Genomic DNA, 18,663 nt, shown 5'->3' with positions numbered 1-18,663 from the left:
GCGACAGGATAAAAGCGTTGACTATTCCTCTCTTTCTTTACTCCTCTTTGTCCCACATATGCAACACATACACTCACTTCTTGTTCTTCTGTCATTGTGGAGGCTGAAACACATACAATCGCTCCCACAATTGCTCTCAACATAATCACCCATCTGGTCAGTATTTCTCTGTCCAAACCATCAAACCAGGCCAGTCATAAACAGACACACGCACACACTTGACTCCATGGAAACATGAAATCACCCCATTTTATTTATTTTTTATTTATACACAGTCACTGCCATTATCTGATGTAATCTGCTTCATTAAAGTACCGAACCACACATGTACACACACCCAACATGAGATTTTTGACAGTTTTGGATACACTGATTGTTAGAACACACACAGCAATGGACCACATAGAGCTCAACATACTATAAAACTACAGCTGTCCATACTAAGAAGAATTTATATGCCACGCTCTCTCACACACACACACACACACACACACACACACACACACACACACACACACACACACACACACATCTGCTTCTTCAAACCACCTCAGATGACCCCAGTTAAATTAAAGGTTTGGTGAGAGTTTAGTGCATGAACTATCAAATTGATAAACACACACACACACACACACACACACACACACACACACACACACACACACACACACACACACACACACACACACACACACACACACACACACACACACACACACACACACACACACACACACCTCCACGGCCTTACCTGCGCTCACAGTGATGGCTTCTATGAACTGGTCTCTCCAGCTGTTGGTTCCTACCAGCAGAGCCAGGTTGGTCTTCTTTATCAGCTTGTCCACTGTGTTCTGCCAAAGGACAGAGAAATAATAATTAGATGGTGCGACACCAGCCGGATGCAACATAATTTCATAAAACACTAATTTGCAAAAGTTGTTAGACTGCTTTACTCCATAAAACGGAAATCTGGCACTATCCTTTCAGAGCAAATGCAAAGGTTTTCAGATTTTCTGGTGACAGGAGTGACAGACAGTGTTTATCTTTACCTTTCCATGAAATGGAAAATTCGGGCATACATATAAACACCCTGGCATCTTCAATAGAATTTGAAATAAAGTTCCGTGGATTTGAACAATGTTTGGCTGGACAGCACGAGTAGGCCTATGTAACAACAGACTTCTCGTGGGACTAGGTTTTGGGGTAAAGAACGCATTCATTTCATCAATCATTTAACGTTTCACACATCTTTACATAGGACTTTACAATATATATGCAAAACAATTTTGCCTATCTGCTGTAGATTTCTTTGCTTCTGCACACACCCTTTCTTTCTTTCTTTCTTTCTTTCTTTCTTTCTTTCTTTCTTTCTTTAACCCTAACCCTTCGCTCTGTCCTTCCTCCCTTGTCTCTTTCCTTCCTAGTCTTTATATTTCTTTGTTGATTTCTTCAAAAGGAGGACACTGTGGCATAATGAGATAACACATGAACACTCACACACACACAAAAACACGCACAGACACGTACAGACACGTACAGACAGACACACACACACACACACACACACACACACACACACACACACACACAAACTAATTAGCGGAGCAGTGGGGATTGCTATTTACCTTTTTCTCCACTTCAGAGGGAAACTGGGATACTAATTGTGGTGAATGGAGCTTAGGGGTGTCTATAGTGCCTCGCTGCTGCTGTGGACACACACAACTCCGCCTATTGAATGTGAAGTGTTTATTTAACCATACCCGGCTAGGTTTTCGTAATACCTTCTTTCTCATTCTGCGTAAAGCTGATATTTTTACCTCCCTTGCTTCCATTCTCATTTCCTCCCTCAGATCATTACTTTTGACTCAGCTGGATTGTTGTGGATCACATATGTCGTTATGTATCTTTGTGCATGGGACTCCACAGAAGTGGACACACGTGCAACTCTTACAGCGGGTAAATGAAGATATCTGAAGTTTCTGTCACCAGTATGTGGCGCTATAAACCGCAGTGATGATCCAGCTGAGGGCAACAAATGACTTGATGTTGACCCAAAATTCATTGCACTGTGATAAATCTCTCTTTCACGCTCATATTAGTGACATTGACAATTGCTGTCACTCAGTTTTATATTTGTCTGATTTATTTGTTGTTGATACTTTTCATTTATTTAGTAGTTATATTGTTTGAATGAAATTCACTTAGATTTGATAGGAAACCTTCAACTTCCAAGTAAACTTTCCATTGATGCAGCTTTTCTTTTTCTCCTTCGATCTGTTATGTCAGACACTCTCACGCTGTTGTACTCCACCATCTGCCAATGGGAAGTACTTCAGATAACTATAGGATCCGGTTCCATGCTCCAGTACAAAACTACTTGACAAAGTTTAGCATCCTGTCAAGTGGCAAGCTATTACTGGGTGTCGGAGTGGCAGCAAAGAACATGCATTAGTGTACACACACACACACACACACACACACACAAAAATTTGGATGGTAATTACATCCACGCATCCACGCTTGTCTTAAGAGTATGCGTGGGAGAGTGAGAGCAAGAAAGGATGCACACACAATGATGCTGCAACACATCCTCATGCCTAAACAACATTATATGTCCATTTCCAAAGACTTCCAAAAACAACACATACGATCGTTCTATTTACTGTCACACGGGTGGCGGTTTAATTATGTGATTGTAAACCTATCCACCTCACCTACCTGTCTACTGATAACGCTCTTATACTTTGTCACCTCGCCTCCTCATTTGTTTTCGTGATAATTACTACAGCCACGAGAGGTCGCCGCCTAACAAGAAACGTTATTGTTGGTTATTGTGAGCTGCTTGCATAATCGACCCATATGATTGTTTTCTGGGTCAGGAGGGGCTGCAATGACCACACAATTATTTCCTGTACATGTATTGGAACGGTTTGTGAGGGTAATATTGTTGTTTTTGTGTGCATATGTGTGTGTGTGTGTGTGTGTGTGTGTGTGTGTGTGTGTCTTTTATTACAGTAACATATACATAACATATATATAATCGGTAACTATTAAATATTGCTGTGACCACTGCAATTAAAACCAGTTTTACTACAGTATGCGTCAGTTGTTGAATGTCCTTGTAGTGATGTCTCAGTGTTTTTAGCCCCACTAATGATTGTTTAAAGGTACACTGTGTAGGAATTTCTCCAATCTAGCGGTGAAATTGTATTTTGCATTCAAACGAATAGTGCTCTCTAGCGCCTCGCTTTTTCAAATGCGTGTTGCAACTACGGTAGCTGTTATGTACCAAGAAGTTATGATAACATGTCTTCCAATTTTTGCTTTTTTGGCGACGAGGATTCCTTTTCCTGTGGCTTCGGCATAAGTAGGATTCTCCATTATGAACTAAAGTGCAATGCAGGCTTTCAAATTTGCCGGGGCAGTGGCACGCGCCTCTCAGTGATCTCTTTCTCCGTTTCAGCTGGTTTCAGTAACTTGACACTGGCTCTGAACAAAAACGCGTTGTGGATTAGCTAGACAGGTAGGATTTATGTCCTTCTCAGCGAATATAGTTTTTCAAAATGGTGGAACGACATGGAAGCCTCCTTGGACTTGCCCGTCCAATGTAAATACAGATAAGAAATTCTTTGTTTACGAGGTAATTTTACACCAATGAGGATATAATTATGAATGAAGACATTGAATTTAGCTAATAAAATACTTTAAACACTACACAGTGTACTTTTAAGGTTGTGTGTAAGACCTGTTATCAAAACAGAAACTGGATGGAGTGCAAGTCGTCGTGAATCAGTCACATTTCAGATTCATGTGTGAGGTCATTTGATTTGGTGGCAGTTAATAGAAAACATTGGAAACACTGGAGCCAGGTTTTTTGTTATTTTTTTTGTATCGAAAGTGAATCAGACTGCACATTAAAACATTTGCTCCTGCCATCTCTGCCAGATTGATAATCTAAAAAACTTTCATTTATTTAACCACATACACACACAAACACACTCCCTGCCTTACCTTGAACTCATATGATTCCTCTATGATGATCTCCAGTTTGACGTGGTCTCCCAGCATGGGACGGCCCATATCAGCAATGCGCTGATCCTCTTCATCCTTTCCCGTCAGGGCCTCTTCTTCCTCCTTCTCTTCCTTCAGCTGTTCCTCTGAAAACACCACAAGACAAAAACCAATGGCAGTGTTAGAACAGCATTTTCTTTATTTTATTTCAACAGCGGATAATCCACTTAGTATCAATACTGCTTTCCAGGGAGTCCTGAGTACATAGATGACAACAAACAAATAAATAGTTAGAAAGTTAAAACATATAAAACAGTCCGTGTTGATAATGTTGTAAATATTGGGGAATGATTGGACAGACAGAACAAATAAAGCCTAGGCCTACAAGGTGTCCAGCCTGAAAAAGTAGTTATAAAAGAAAATGGTGCAATACCCAACAGTACCCAAGAGATGCAGATACACCTTGTGACATTCCTATATACGTTAATATGTAATTGCCACAAAGTCGGACTAGTGGCCCCTGAGACATTTGTATTAAAAATGTTGACGCTTACAGCACTGTAACTCTTTAAACCTCTGGAGTACATTGGCGATATGAAAAGGGCTCTTTCTTTATTCAATCAACGAAACCATTAGCGTCTCAGACACCAGGTCACTTTTTTTTGCAACATCTTCGCCATCAGAAAAATTTACATGTACGGACAAATCTTCAACACTGAAACTTCAAACTGAACTGACTGAATCATCATTGTCGCTGAATGAATTGGTAGCTTTTAACAGCTTCCCTTACTAGTATGAAAATTCTTTGAAGTAAAGTGAACAATTCAAATCAGGGATTCTCAATTTCGGCCCATTATTATCCACCTTTGTGTTGCCTTAATATCTATGTGTCTGTGGTTTCAATTACAATTTGGTTTACACTGTTTAAAAGTTACGGTTGCATTACTAAATGAAAATATACTTCCAGTTCCTCTATCGTCTCATTAGCTCTGTCTCTCGGTTTCTCACACACAACCCCCTCTCTTTTCCCTTTTCTTCTTTTCCCCTTTTCCTTATGGTGTGTATCAGTAATTGAGATTCATAGTAGAGCCTGAGCTCACTGCTAGGGTCAAAGAGAGAGAGAGAGAGAGAGATAGAGAGAGAGAGATAGAGATAGAGAGATAGAGAGAGAGAGAGAGAGAGATACAAAGAAAGGGAAAGAGAGAGAAAGGCCATGATCAAATTTTCCATGGGGGGTGGGGGACGGTTATCCATGCTATTGCCTTCCATTATAGTGCAGTACATTGTGGGAATGCATCAGCTCATTGATCATTTGTTCCCCTCAGTTGAGTTACAGCATGGAGCTTAGGCTACGTTCAGACTGCAGGCCAAAGTGGCCCAAATCCGATTTGAAATTTTTTTGGGGTCAAGTGACCAGGTCAGGCTTCTTCATGTATCAAATCTAGCCCAGATCTGATTTTTTCAGATCAGATTCAGGCCACTTCTACATCTGACCCAGATCTGATTTTTTTCAATGCGACCGCAGTGTGAACAGCCAAGGCGGATTTGATGTGACTTTTACCTCAAAAACCCTCGCTGCGCCCTCTCTCCCCGCGGGGAGGGGCGGGGCCCCCTGCTTCCAGTGCGGCTTTTAACCGGGGCGGACTGTCCTCATTGTTACCCAACCGCGCGTCGCATCGCCAGGGCGGGGTTCGGAAAGGTGACGCCCACCCCCCCCCGACCCGCTTGTAAACACGGACCAAGGAGTTTAACGCGCTCGCAGATTGGGGTCGCCCCGTGGTGCAATGAAAGTGAAAGCCGGCGTGCGCCGGCTGAGGTGGATCCCGGTCCCTCGGGGTCGAGCGCACCACCGGCCCGAGTTGCCGCACCGCCGGGGAGGTGGAGCGTGTGCGAGGGCGAAGCCAGAGTGGTGGAGGCCCGTAGCGGTCCTGACGTGCAAATTGCCCGTCCGGTCACACAGACCTCTGTAGTGAAGCTGCAGCCATAACCCCGCAAATTTGTCTCTCTTTCTCTTCAGTCTTCTCCTCCTCAGCACCTGCACATTGATGTTATTGCTGCCATTACACAAACATTTTAATACAAAATAAAAAAATAAAAGCTGAATAATAAATAAAAATGCTGACTTCCTCCATAACCTCCCTAACTTTAGTGCAACAGCTGCTGCGTCTGATGTCATCTTATTGTTCTTTTGCGCATGCAGGTCATTTCAAAACCGCGAACAGTTCACACTGGAATCTGATATAGGCCACATTTTAAAAGGTAATGTGAACAGCTAAACAAAAAATCAGATCTGAGCAAAAAATCAGAATCAGGCATTAAGACTTGTGGTGTGAACGGAGCCTTAGAGCTCACTTGCACACACATGCATGCACATTTCTGCCAGGAGCACTTTCGTCAAACTTTTACTCCATCAAAAGCAAGAAGCACCGTTTGGCATTGTGTCTCCCTGCATGTTCATAGAGCACACAAGCTGAAGGCAAGAAGAGCAGAAACCAAAGCCTCCCAGGCACAAACAGAACCTGACTCAGGGGTGACATTGTTTATGTCAAAATACAATAACACTTAAAGTCCAAATGAAATGAATTTGCATGTTTTTTTCTCTCTGCTACAGTACACATGTCATGCTCCGTAAATCACATGTCCTCTCCTTTAAGAAAATGTCCATACCCAAAAGAGAGAAATTGTGTATTTTGGTTTATGCTTAAAGCTGTGGTAGGCCCTTTATTTTTGGTGGCGTTGGGCAAATGTTCCATAACAATCTTTCAGAATATTGTAATTCCAGTGGTTTGAGAGAAAACTTGACTGTAATTGTTAGTCTCAAACCAGCCAAACCATGAAAGTTCATCAAATGTGTTGAATTATTTGTTAATGAAAATGTATCTGAAAAGCTCTCAAATGCCCTTCATAGTTGCACACACACACACACACACACACACACACACACACACACACACACACACACACACACACACACACACACACACACACACACACACACACACACACACACACAACAACAACAACAACAACACACACCCACAGACACCCATGTAATGGTGATTTAATGAACTCAATTAACAGCCTACTCAACCTTATGTGGGATGAACATGAGCAGGCAGTATCCTTGTTAGATACACTCCCTGTGTGTGTTTGTGTGTTTGTGTGTGTGTGTGTGTGTAAATGGACCTGACAGAGGTTAAAAATTGCAGGGTAAGATGCTGCTTCCTGTCAAAGCTGCTGTCTGCACCATTTATCATTTTGATTTTTTTCTCCCTCTAGTGTCCTCTCTGCTCCTTTGAAGCTCAATTCAATTAAATACAACTACATGAGCCTTACGGCCAAATCACATACAACAAAATATTTCTTAAATGTCTGAATACACTGGGAATTCAGTCATAAAATTTTACTTTCAAATCGGGCATTTTTTTCTCTATTTTTACTCCAAATAAATGTGTGTACTGTATCTTTAAATAGGCAGCACAAAACAATATAAGCAGGACTTAATCAACCTCTGCCCTATCCCCAAATAGCTGCCTCTTTGTTACATAACAGTTTCTAACCCCTTCTCCTGCTTCCTTAATCTTTATTTTCCTTTTGATCTACCTTCTGTCATTTTATCCTCTTTGTCTCTGCTTCTTGGTATTAAAACCTCCAATTTGTATTCATCCTCCCTAATTCCTTCTTTCCTCATATAGTTTTAATTAAAATGAGCTTCTGCGACCTGTCAGAGCAACTTTACAACATAGCTGTCAAATGAATACTGCTGATGAGTCCATGTGGGGCCAAATGGTACCATCTTTCTCCACATAGTGCCGTTAGTCCTTTTTAAATTTAAGAGCACCTCTCATAATCTACTTTGCCTGCCACCAAGCCTCGCAAGAGGATTATGATCTTTATTTTTTATTTTATTTAACCTTTATTTAACCAGGAAATAGTCCCATTGAGATTCAGAATCCTGGCCAAGGCAGCAGCATCAAAGTTTCAAAATACAGTAACAAACAGCAAACAACTGACATAATAAAAAACAGACAAATTACATTAAACCCTAAAGAAATGTGCATTCAGTGGTCAGGAAGTCCTTTATCTTATTTTTTTAAATCTTCCATGCTAATAAAAAAATCTAGATTAAGGTGACTTTGTAGCTCACACCAAGATGACGGAGCAAAAACTTTAAAAGCACTTTCACCAAACACCGTACGGGTTTGAGGAATGACGTACATCATTTGTCCGTGTGACAGACTGATCTCATGAAGTGGCGTATGTATGGCACACCAATTCATATGCTATTTTGGCGTGTTATGAAGACGCATACTCGCTTTTTTTGCGTGTTTATCAACGCCGTTTGGCCACGTAGGGGGGATTGGTCGGGGTGGAGGATGGGTCAAACACAGGACTGTCACCCAGGAGATCGGGGATCGTGTCCCGCGTCACGTTTCCTAGACCCAACCGTGGCTTTAGTCTTTTCCTAATCCCAACCCCGTTCTTCTTTTATAATTTATAAAATTTAGTTTGATGCATTGAAATCATGAGTGTTTTAAAAGATTTAACTTTTACAGCATGGTGCTCATTTTGCATTTGAACACAACAAAATGTACTGATACATTTTTGATTAAATAATGATATATTAATAAAATTGAATATTTATTTTTAGCTTTTTTCATTTCGGAAGTTTGTATCTCTCTTTATCTGGATGACACATAGGTCAATATGTGCTGACAAGAGGTAGCATGTGTGTGTGTGTGTTTGTAGTGTGTATGTGGGCTTTCACACGTTGTCATGCTTTGATAGAGTTAGAGTCCCTAGTTCAACAGAAGTGATGGGAGACGACAGGGAGAGGACGAAGGACAGAATGAGAGGTGGAAGAAAAGGGGTAAAGACGAAAGGAAGAACGAAAAATCGACAGAGTGGAGAGGCGAAGAGAGGATTTTTACACTCTGTCATGTTTGATGGATTCAGGTTCTGTCAGAGGAGGCAGAAGAAGAGGGGAGAGTAAGAGGGGAGGGGAGGTATCTTTGCAAACTGTCAACATATAAAGTCAAAAGGAGGAGCAGAGGGGAGAAACTTCTGTGCAGTGTCAAAGAGGAGATGAGCAGATGGAAGGAGAAAGAAGACAGGAGAAGACACAGTCTTTGATGGGATTAACAGTACAGCAGGGGAGAAGGCAAGGAGGAGGAAGAAGGAGCTGTTACTCTGTCACACTTTTGGAGAGTCCCATAGGAGGAGAAGAAAAGGAGTAGTGGAGAAAAACAAATGGAACTTTTAACTAAAGGAGGGAAGGAGGAAAGGGAGATGGAATGTAGAAGAAAAGGGGGTGAAGACTATAGTTCAGAAGGAAGGTGGTAGATAAGGGTTAGGGATATACAATGAGAACAGAAGAAGGTAGTTAGGAGGACGATGGGGAGAGCGAAAGAGGAGGAGGAACAAGAAATAAGGCAAAAGGATTAAAATGGATGGTGAGGAAGTGATGGATGCGGAAGACAAGAAAGGCGAGAAGAAAGCAGGAAGTGGAAGTAAGAGAGGAGAAGAATGCAGAGGATGAAAATGAAGAGGTGGATGAAGAGAAAGTTGAGAAGCATGTGAAGAAGAAGAGGAGACAGAGAAATAAGTGACAGAATGATGAAGAGGAGCAGAAGGCAGAGGAGTGGAGGGATGAAGATGTTGAGGAGAGTGTAGAATGGGAGGAGGAAGAAGAAGGGAAGATTGTGATTTACAGGAGATGGATAAGCAAAAAAAAGAGTAGGAAGCTGAGATCGAGAATGGGAGGATGATGATGCTGATGAGGTGGATGATGAACTGTCTTGAATATTCTGTGCCATCATCTACTTGTTTCTTTACACTTAAAATACTGTGAGAATGAATTAAACTGATAGTAATAATTAATTTCCAATGATCATCTATCATTGCTAATGTAAATGTTACTCACTGTAATAAAGATGCAAATAAATTCATTTAGATTGTTTGGTGATCTGTTAATGACATCATTAATAATACGTGGACAGTAAACACCTCATTAAAATGAATATCTAATGATGTTTACTATTATGACAGAGGGTTCAGTGAGTTTGTATGAATGTACCTACTGATGATTTAACTAAACATGGAGAGACCCTGGTGAACACACACACACACACACACACACACACACACACACACACACACACACACACACACACACACACACACACACACACACACACACACACACACACACACACAAACAGGCATGATAAACAAATAATCATGTCTCCAATTAATTTATGTTGTTTTGGCACATGTCTTAACTCATGCCAGGGTTAATAATGATGTCATGTATTGTTGCATGACTGAACACACACTGCTCACATACACTGCTCACACACACTGCTCACACACACACACACACACACACACACACACACACACACACACACACACACACACACACACACACACACAGGGCATAGTAAGGATTACAAAAAGGATGATTAGAGGACATTGCTGTCAGACAAAAGCTTCTACATATATATAAACACACATTAACGTGTGTGTGTATGCATCTGTGTGGTCACATGTATGTTACTCTATGAGTTGTGTGTGTCCACGCATGTTTGATACTGTGATATTGTTAGGACATGGGGTCATCACCCTCTGCAGGGCGCGTGTGTTTTCAGCTGGTTTCCCTCTCAGCACTGTTCCTTCCTCACGCTGCACTTTCTCCCACCCGGATGACTGACGGAGGGTCACAGGCTGCAGTGAACTCTCCTCTGCCTCCCGCTGTCCTGAGGCTCCTCAAAAACCTGCAATATCACAGGGTCATCTGGAAACTTCTAAAGCCTCCAGGGAATCTAGCTTTTACCTCCAGAAAAAAATGTCCTATTGTGATCACCAAAAACACCTTTAGAGTCAGAGACGCATTCTATTTCTTTAAAAAAAGAATAATCCACCAAATATATACATGTGGTGTGGTAATAATCGGAAAAATGACTAGCCGACTGGGAACATTTGCGTGAACGCCCCCTCAAGTTGGAACAACAACTCAAAAAGTTGATGGAATTTTTGGTACACCACTTGCTGAATTGTTGTAATATTACACAGCAGCAGCAGCAGCAGCAGCCATAAGCCCGCCCACCGACTCTATACACGATGTGATTGGCCTGACCAGAGTTTGGTTTTTCCAGCTCGCAAGCCAACGGAGAGTGCCTAGACCTGGCTGCAAATTAAATTTGCTGCCGCTAGGATGCGTCTAGATTTCTAGGCTACAGTAACATGGCAAACGAAAGTAAATGTTGGGTTGATGGCAAGAACCCTTGTATTAATTCACATATTGCATATAATTTTTTGCTTACATGTAATTATTATTATTATGGTATTAAGTTGCAACTGTCCACGTAGAGTGACCTAAATTAGTAAGAAAAGTTATTTATTAGCATCAACCCTGATAACAAGATAAAGCAGAATTTTAGAGGTTACTGGTGCAATCAATAATATAAAGCTTCAAACTGGAAATAAATACTGGAAACAGCTATTAATGTGAGCAAAAAAATACAACACATCTTCTTTGTAGTGTCCATGTTTTTTTCCACATTACGACTTAAAGCTTATGAACGCACCGAAGTTGAAAGAACAACTTCCCAACGCAGGAATGGGACCATCCGAGGAGCACATGAAAGCAGCATAAATATCTGGCTCCACCTGCCCAAACAAACCAAAGCTGAAAACAAGTTCACACCTGCTCTCGAGAGGTTGTTGAAAGTCACTCTAGGACATGACAAAAAACTCTCCCAGAAATAGAACAGGATGAAATAGGTTAATGGAAAAGTAAATGGCAAGCCTCTTCTTTCTCTCTTGAAGAAAGGAGAACTATTAGCAGCTGCTGGACTATTTGTGGGGACGCAGATTATGGAGAAAAGGTACAGTTTATTAAAAGGATAAATATATTATCACACACTGACCCATCAGGGACTACTTTGTGTCCAGTGGAAGTTATGGTGATGAGGCTAAAACAAATCACACTGCTTAAAAGGAACATGGCGACTTATTGGGACTTCGGCTTATTCACCGTATTCCCCCAGAGTTAGATAAGTCCATACATACCCTTCTCATCTCCGTGCGTGTCGTAACTCTGTCTGGCGCACCCACCGCTAGCCTAGCTTAGCACAGATCCTGGAGCTAACCGGCTCCAACTAGCCTACTGCTACCAATAAGTGACAAAATAACGCCAACATTTTCCTATTTACATCTTGTGGTATGTATAGTCACAGCGGGTACAAATAACAAGGTCACATGAGACACATCCATCTTCTAACCGTATATAAACTGGGACCTATATTATCAGAGGGCAAAGCACTGCTACTTCTGCTACTTGGGTGGACTGATTTGCTCGCAGCACACAAGAAGCCCCGTGGTGAGGAGCAGAGAGTAACAACGGTGCTTTTCAAGTGTTTGGCTAATCACTCCGCCCAAGTAGCAGTGCTCCGCCTTCTGAGAATATAGTTCCCAGTTTATATACGGTTAGAAGATGGCTGCGTCTCATGTGACCTCGTTATTTGTACACGCTGTGACTATACAAATCACAAGATGTAAATAGGAAAATGTTGGCGTTATTTTGTCACTTATTGGGAGGAGTAGGCTAGATGGAGCTGGTTACCTCCAGGATCTGTGCTAAGCTAGGCTAGCGGGGGGTGCGTCAGACAGAGTTACGACATGCAGACACGCACAGAGATGAGAAGGGTATGTATGGACTTATCTAACTCTGGGGGATACGGTGAATAAGCTAAAGTCCCAATAAGTCGGCGTGTTCCTTTAAAGCTGATTTTGGTAGGTGCGTTTTCATCAAAGTATAGGTGAGATGACTAAGAGGCTAATTGGCCATTATCCCATCTCAAAATGTAAGCTTTTAAGAGTAAAGTACTTTACAAAAAAGCCCTATACCCTTCTGTTTTAGATAATGGAAATGTGAATTTTAAGCTGCATTATACATAAACAGCAGCAACCCTCAACTGTCCATTCAGCACTGCAATCGGTAAAGTCAAACAGCTACAAGAGAGATGACTGAACTACACTGTTTACCTCCCCTTCTTTCCGACTGTACCTTGTGTAGCTCGTCATAGCATATGTCAGATCCGGTGCTTGTTTAGGCAGTACATTAATCCTTTCAACCTTTGTTGCTTACGGCGAAAAAAAAAAAAAAGAAAAAGTAAATGAAACAACAACAGCAAAAAAGGAAAAGAATAACAGGCTTTTATCTCTGGCTTTGAGGCACTTCCCTTATGAGGCGCCGGTTTGATTGAAGATGAAACAGGAACTTCTAATAAGAAAAGCTCACTATGTTCTTTCACTCGTACACCCCTGAATGTTAAAGCTGTTTTCTGGAATTTATATCTGAAGGCACAATTCACCCATTAATCAACATTAGAGAGTGATCGTGCCTGATTTGGTGGGTTGTCAGCTGCGGTCTCTGGGGCAGGATGCTTAAAAGCCTATTTAAAACATATGGGGTTGTGCCAAAATGCATTGAGAAAATCAATTTTAAATTCCAGTCTCGCTGTGTGAGAAGAGTTCATCTAGAAATCTCAGTTGGAACACCGACATTATGTCTCTGCTACAAAATGCAAATATGTAATATAGATGAAATATGCCTGTCCAGTAGTAAGAATTATTACCTCATATACAGTATGAATGTAGACTGTAAGCACATGATTAGCTTGTGTTGCTTAGTAATATTATGAGGGGGAAACATGGAATGATGTTTTGCAAGCAGTTTTGATGCATTACTTTTAATGATTAGCCGTGAGGAGACTGCAAAACCTCCTGATTTTAAATATATACGTCGAAATTTTTGCGCCACAGCTTTTTACCCCCCAAATACAAGACTCTGGACTGGCAAGGGTCTATCTCGAACACACACACATACAGGCGATAGAGACACGTGTATACACAAAAGAAAGTACATAATGATAAGCCTATGTGTGCATACACACACGCAGTCCGAGGCCATAAAGATCTGCGTAAGGCCAATTTAGCACAGAGAGAACCACCGCATCAGCTCATAAAACACACTCATTAAACACAAACCCACTGCAGGCCCTAAACCATGAGTGTGTGTATATCAGCATGTGTTTGTATGTGTATGTCTCTGTGTATCCCGGAGGTGTGTTTGATCTACTGACTGTGATAATGCGATATCCAGCCCTTGTCTTTGATCCCCTCATCACTATAAACACTGCTGATGCCTGGTAAACGCACGCTGCCATCCACGAACTGATAGCACTGCTCTCTGGCTCTGTGTGTGTGTGTGTGTGTGTGTGTGTGTGTGTGTGTGTGTGTGTGTGTGTGTTTGTGACAGAGATAGAGCATCATTTAATGAGTGTACCCATTAGAGTTTAAGGGCATACATTCTTCTTTAGACAACAACTTGAAAACACTGAGCTGGGCTGATTTACCTCAAAATACATCCTGTTTCCAGCTCCCATTAACATGCATTTGCTTTCAGTTAACACACTAACATTTAACTTTCCTTTATGAACATAAACTGCTAATTAGGTTAATGTTGAAATGATTTATAAATGCACTTTGTTTGTGTGTGTTTGAAAGGCAATAACTAACAAGTGGGAAAGCGGCTGTGTTTTTACAACTCTATATTACATTAGATGGTGATAGAAAGAAAGGGAGATGAGTAGCTCTGAAGAGATAACTGATAAACACAGTGGAAAACAGATGCACAGATGTTGCATGTGGCTGAGGACACGCAAGCACGCACGCACACTGAAACTATAACCGCCACGGTGTCGTAATTGCACCAATTGGTACACTTTATCTTACAATGATGTTACATAACGGCGTGACACTATCATTAGTGGCAGAAACAGGTAGGTTTAACGGTTGTAAAAGCCTTGTTTGTTACATGATTCAGATGAGACTGAAGCCAGTGTACATTTTATGCATTTTATCACTATTTATATTACGACTAAGGCCATGTTTTTCATTTACAGTAAATTGTCCTTTAATGATTATCCAAGCAGAATAAGTCAGCAGAGATAAAGACCTGAAGTGTGTTTTAGGAAAGAAGATCTTTTTGTGACGGATTTGATTTGTTAATCTTGGGAGAGGAGACAAAGTTTCCCCAAAACATCCACATTTCAGAAGCTAAGCTGTTGTCAGTTTTGTGACAATGCATTTTTCAGATAATCCAAAGGGGTTTTGGCAATGGTTTATTTTACTCTGGAAGTAGCAGAATTGTCACGCTGTGAAAGACATAGCTTTAGTGTTTTGAATGCTACCTCAACTCTTTCTATTGTGGAAACTTTCCTATTCTTTATTTTTCTGTAGGTATGCTATTTTAAAGTAAATATTCCAGACAGATGCAAGTGCTGATACTATTATGTAAAATATCCATAATGGTAATAGCAGTCATTTTTGTCAAGATAACAATGTTTTTGCCTAAAACTCTGCATTGACACTGTGTGATATTTCTGTGGGTGTTCATTTATACAATAGGGGATTTCTTACTTTGGGGATTCTTTGGCATTCTTTGGTGGGATGAAGGTAACTTAGCTGCCAATGAATGCTATTCACATTCACATACTCACAGTGAACATCCTCTTGGATACTATCTCTATTTGTCTTCTCTGTGCCAATAATCCCAAGAAAGCGTGACATTTTCAAACACCAGCAGAGAACAGATCTCAAAGCATTAAAAGCTCTTGGCTGGATGAGGGGGAAACCAGAGAACAGGGCTGAGGAAAAGGAAAGGAGAAGAAAGGAGAGGACAGGTGTGATTCCCACTGAGTTTTTCTGTACAGACCTCTGAGGAGAAGCAGAGGAGGAAAAGTAGACAAAAGGGCAGGAATAAAGAAGGGGGCAGCAGAATCGCTCCTGTGGGTGTTCAACCTGAATCCCAAATCAACAGGCCTGTTAAAACATAAGCGATTAGGGAGCAGCTCTGCATTTTGTCACTTTAGGAATATGTGCAATATAAGTGTAACTGCTGCTTCGATTTTATGCCTTGTAACGTTGCCAGGTGTAAAGTGCTTTTTTTTCTTGCCAACTTTAAAGTGCTCTTGTCTAGGCTATTATATTAGGCTTTCCATAAAATAAATATGATTCAAATTGCAAAAAATCCACTGAGATGATTAGAACACCTACTCTGTGATGTCCTCTAACCAGTAAATGTCCTTGTCTCTTTTCATTGTCCCCATTTTTTGGCATTTCTGTGTTGCACTTCCCAGAGATCACATGTCAAATCAAAAGTATGGCCTTACTGTGTTTCCAGGGTATTTTCTGTTGTTAAAGTATTGGTTTCTGTAGATAGTGCTCTTCACTTTGTCACATTTCTATACAAGCTCCTCCATTTCCTTTGTGCAATGCATTGTGGTGGAATAGTGTCCACAAACACTCAAAATCAGGGTAACAGTGTGAACACACTATAAACTCAAAACCTGCGCAGCATTAGTATGTAGTATAGAATTGGGACACACTTATTATCTGCACAGCCATATTATTATTCTTCTGGCGGGAAAAGCAACAACACAGCGACTGCATTAGCAAATCTTTCATGAAGTGACTATAGTGTGAATTAGTCTTGTACGTGTTGTATCAATGAGTGATAGATAAAAAAAAGTTAAATTCATTGATTAATTGTGCTTTTGGCCTGTTGATTCAGAATTCCCCAAAACCGCATTAAGTACATTCTCAGTGCTGATTGGCTGTCACACCTGTCCGTTCCTTCTCGCTGCGTCTCCATTGGGGGGTTTCAAGCAGAACGTAGAAGGAGGACTGCTTATTGTACTCTTCCCGGTCTAAGATCCTAATGGTTATGGTCTTCCTGTATGGGACACACACGTACACACACATAGAGGGAGGTGGTAAATGCATGCATGGTAAACAAACAACATGGCAAGGTATTTACACAAAAAACACACACACACACACACACACACACACACACACACACACACACACACACACACACACACACACGAGGAGGAGTAATGGATGTGGTGAGATGAGGTGATCCACAACCTGCTGCATGTTCACGGGTCATTGTGAGGACACACCAGGAGGTACATGAGCAAGAAAGAAATTAAAATCTCCTCCTGTGTGCCTCCATGTGTTGGGAACATGCAGCCTCAGCAATGCGGCCGACACCTTGTGGTCTAGGGGGGGTCAAGGTTCAAGAGGCTCAGCCCCTTCCTGACCTTTGGTGTCGTTGCTCTCCACCAGGCGAGGCTCTCCGATCTCTAAGTAGAAGGTTTTGTTCTTCTCGTACTCCTCGTCGTCGATAATTCTCACCTTGATGGTTTTACTGAGGAGGGGGAGGAGGAAGGGGGAGGAAGGAAGAGACGAGGAGGGAAAAAAAGAGAAGGCAGAAAAGTGAGGAAAGGACGGACTGGAAAGTGGAACAGCAAGAGGAAACAGAAAAGAGCAGCGTTTGGTTTTTCCCACAAGAATCTAAAACTCAAGACATGAACATTTTTGTTCAATGCCAAAATCTCCAAGAAAGCTTAGTTATCAGGTGACTGTTTTTCAGGCTGTTATATTTCCACCTAATCGAAGCATAACATCTGATGTCAGATTAATCTCGGATGGTATCGGAGAAGCTCACATTAGTCTGACAAGATTGGTCTGATAAAGCCCTCACTCTGTCAGCCTGCAGCCCTGATCAAGACTCAATTCAATATTCCGCTCAAGCCTGATACCAGCTTTTATTTTATTTTTATTTTTTTTATTTTAGAAAAAAAAACTTCTTCACTTGGATGCTAAAAGCAAAAGGAAAACTGGCAGTGTCTGGAGAGTTTATCAACTCTATTAGTCATTTTGGCAGGTGAACACCCATGAGTCAAAATGATGAATTTGGCTTGTACAATCAAGAAGCTTTTAGGATCCAGCAGCAGGTTTGCAAATTAAAGTATTTTATTCACACATTGCTTTTCACTTTTACGAGACTGTTTGACAAGCTAATCCCATGCAGTGATAATTGTTGGAAGCCTGCGTGTGTGTAATCTTTTCCTTGATTCACTGCCAATTAAGCCAATCCAACAATTGAATTTTCATCAAAATCTACAGAAATATATTGCAGGAAAATACCCAGCCTGTAAAATATACCTAAAAATGAGTGCTTTAGCAAATTAATTGTAGATTATTTTCACATTTCTGGCTGAATTGAAAGTGAACTAATACGTTCTGCAGTCTTTAAAGTTGAACAGATCAGCATATAGACACATCGGAGACATTAGAATAATAAAAACTCATCCAAGTCCAGATGCAATAAAAAGGAAAGACTGAGCAGGAAAATAACAATGAAGGAGTGATTATTTTAAACAGTAGGAAATGTCTGCTTCTGCAATTAACACCTTCAATTAACACCCTACACGGCACAGTAAAGATGCCAGTCTTACCAGCTCTGGTTTGTGATTTAAGCCAAAATGTTAAAAAAAATCGGTGCCGCGAGCCAAAGTCTCATCTTTCTCACTTTTAGATATTTATGTTCTGCTATCATTCTCCATCTAAACCGTACAGTAAATAAATCAGCCTGTAAACTGTAACGGCGTAATGTCGATGAACAAATACAAGCCAATGATTTCTTTCTCTGAAGCCAACCAAATGCTCCAGTAAGACTCGGTATGGAGAGAGTGTGTGTTTGACTGTGTGTATTTATTGTGGCACTTGGCCTCA

The 18,663-nt window shown here is 41.1% G+C and overlaps 1 protein-coding gene across 1 annotated transcript in view; it reads right to left on the bottom strand.

The window, feature by feature from the left end:
- The window catches only part of slc8a1b (solute carrier family 8 member 1b), a 142,593-nt gene that overhangs the window by 20,425 nt on the left and 103,505 nt on the right, over positions 1–18,663 (bottom strand). Inside the window, exons 5-7 of the mRNA XM_028604075.1 lie at positions 16,704–16,813; positions 4,012–4,157; positions 752–851 (exon numbers count right to left, since the gene is read on the bottom strand). Of these exons, the coding sequence (XP_028459876.1) occupies positions 752–851; positions 4,012–4,157; positions 16,704–16,813 (356 nt within the window). The remainder of the gene's footprint in view (positions 1–751; positions 852–4,011; positions 4,158–16,703; positions 16,814–18,663) is intronic.

Source organism: Perca flavescens, chromosome 17 (genome assembly GCF_004354835.1).
Source record: "Perca flavescens isolate YP-PL-M2 chromosome 17, PFLA_1.0, whole genome shotgun sequence".
NCBI lineage: Eukaryota > Metazoa > Chordata > Actinopteri > Perciformes > Percidae > Perca > Perca flavescens.
Note: the sequence above shows the minus strand (reverse complement) of the source record. Positions and strands in the feature narration are given on the sequence as shown.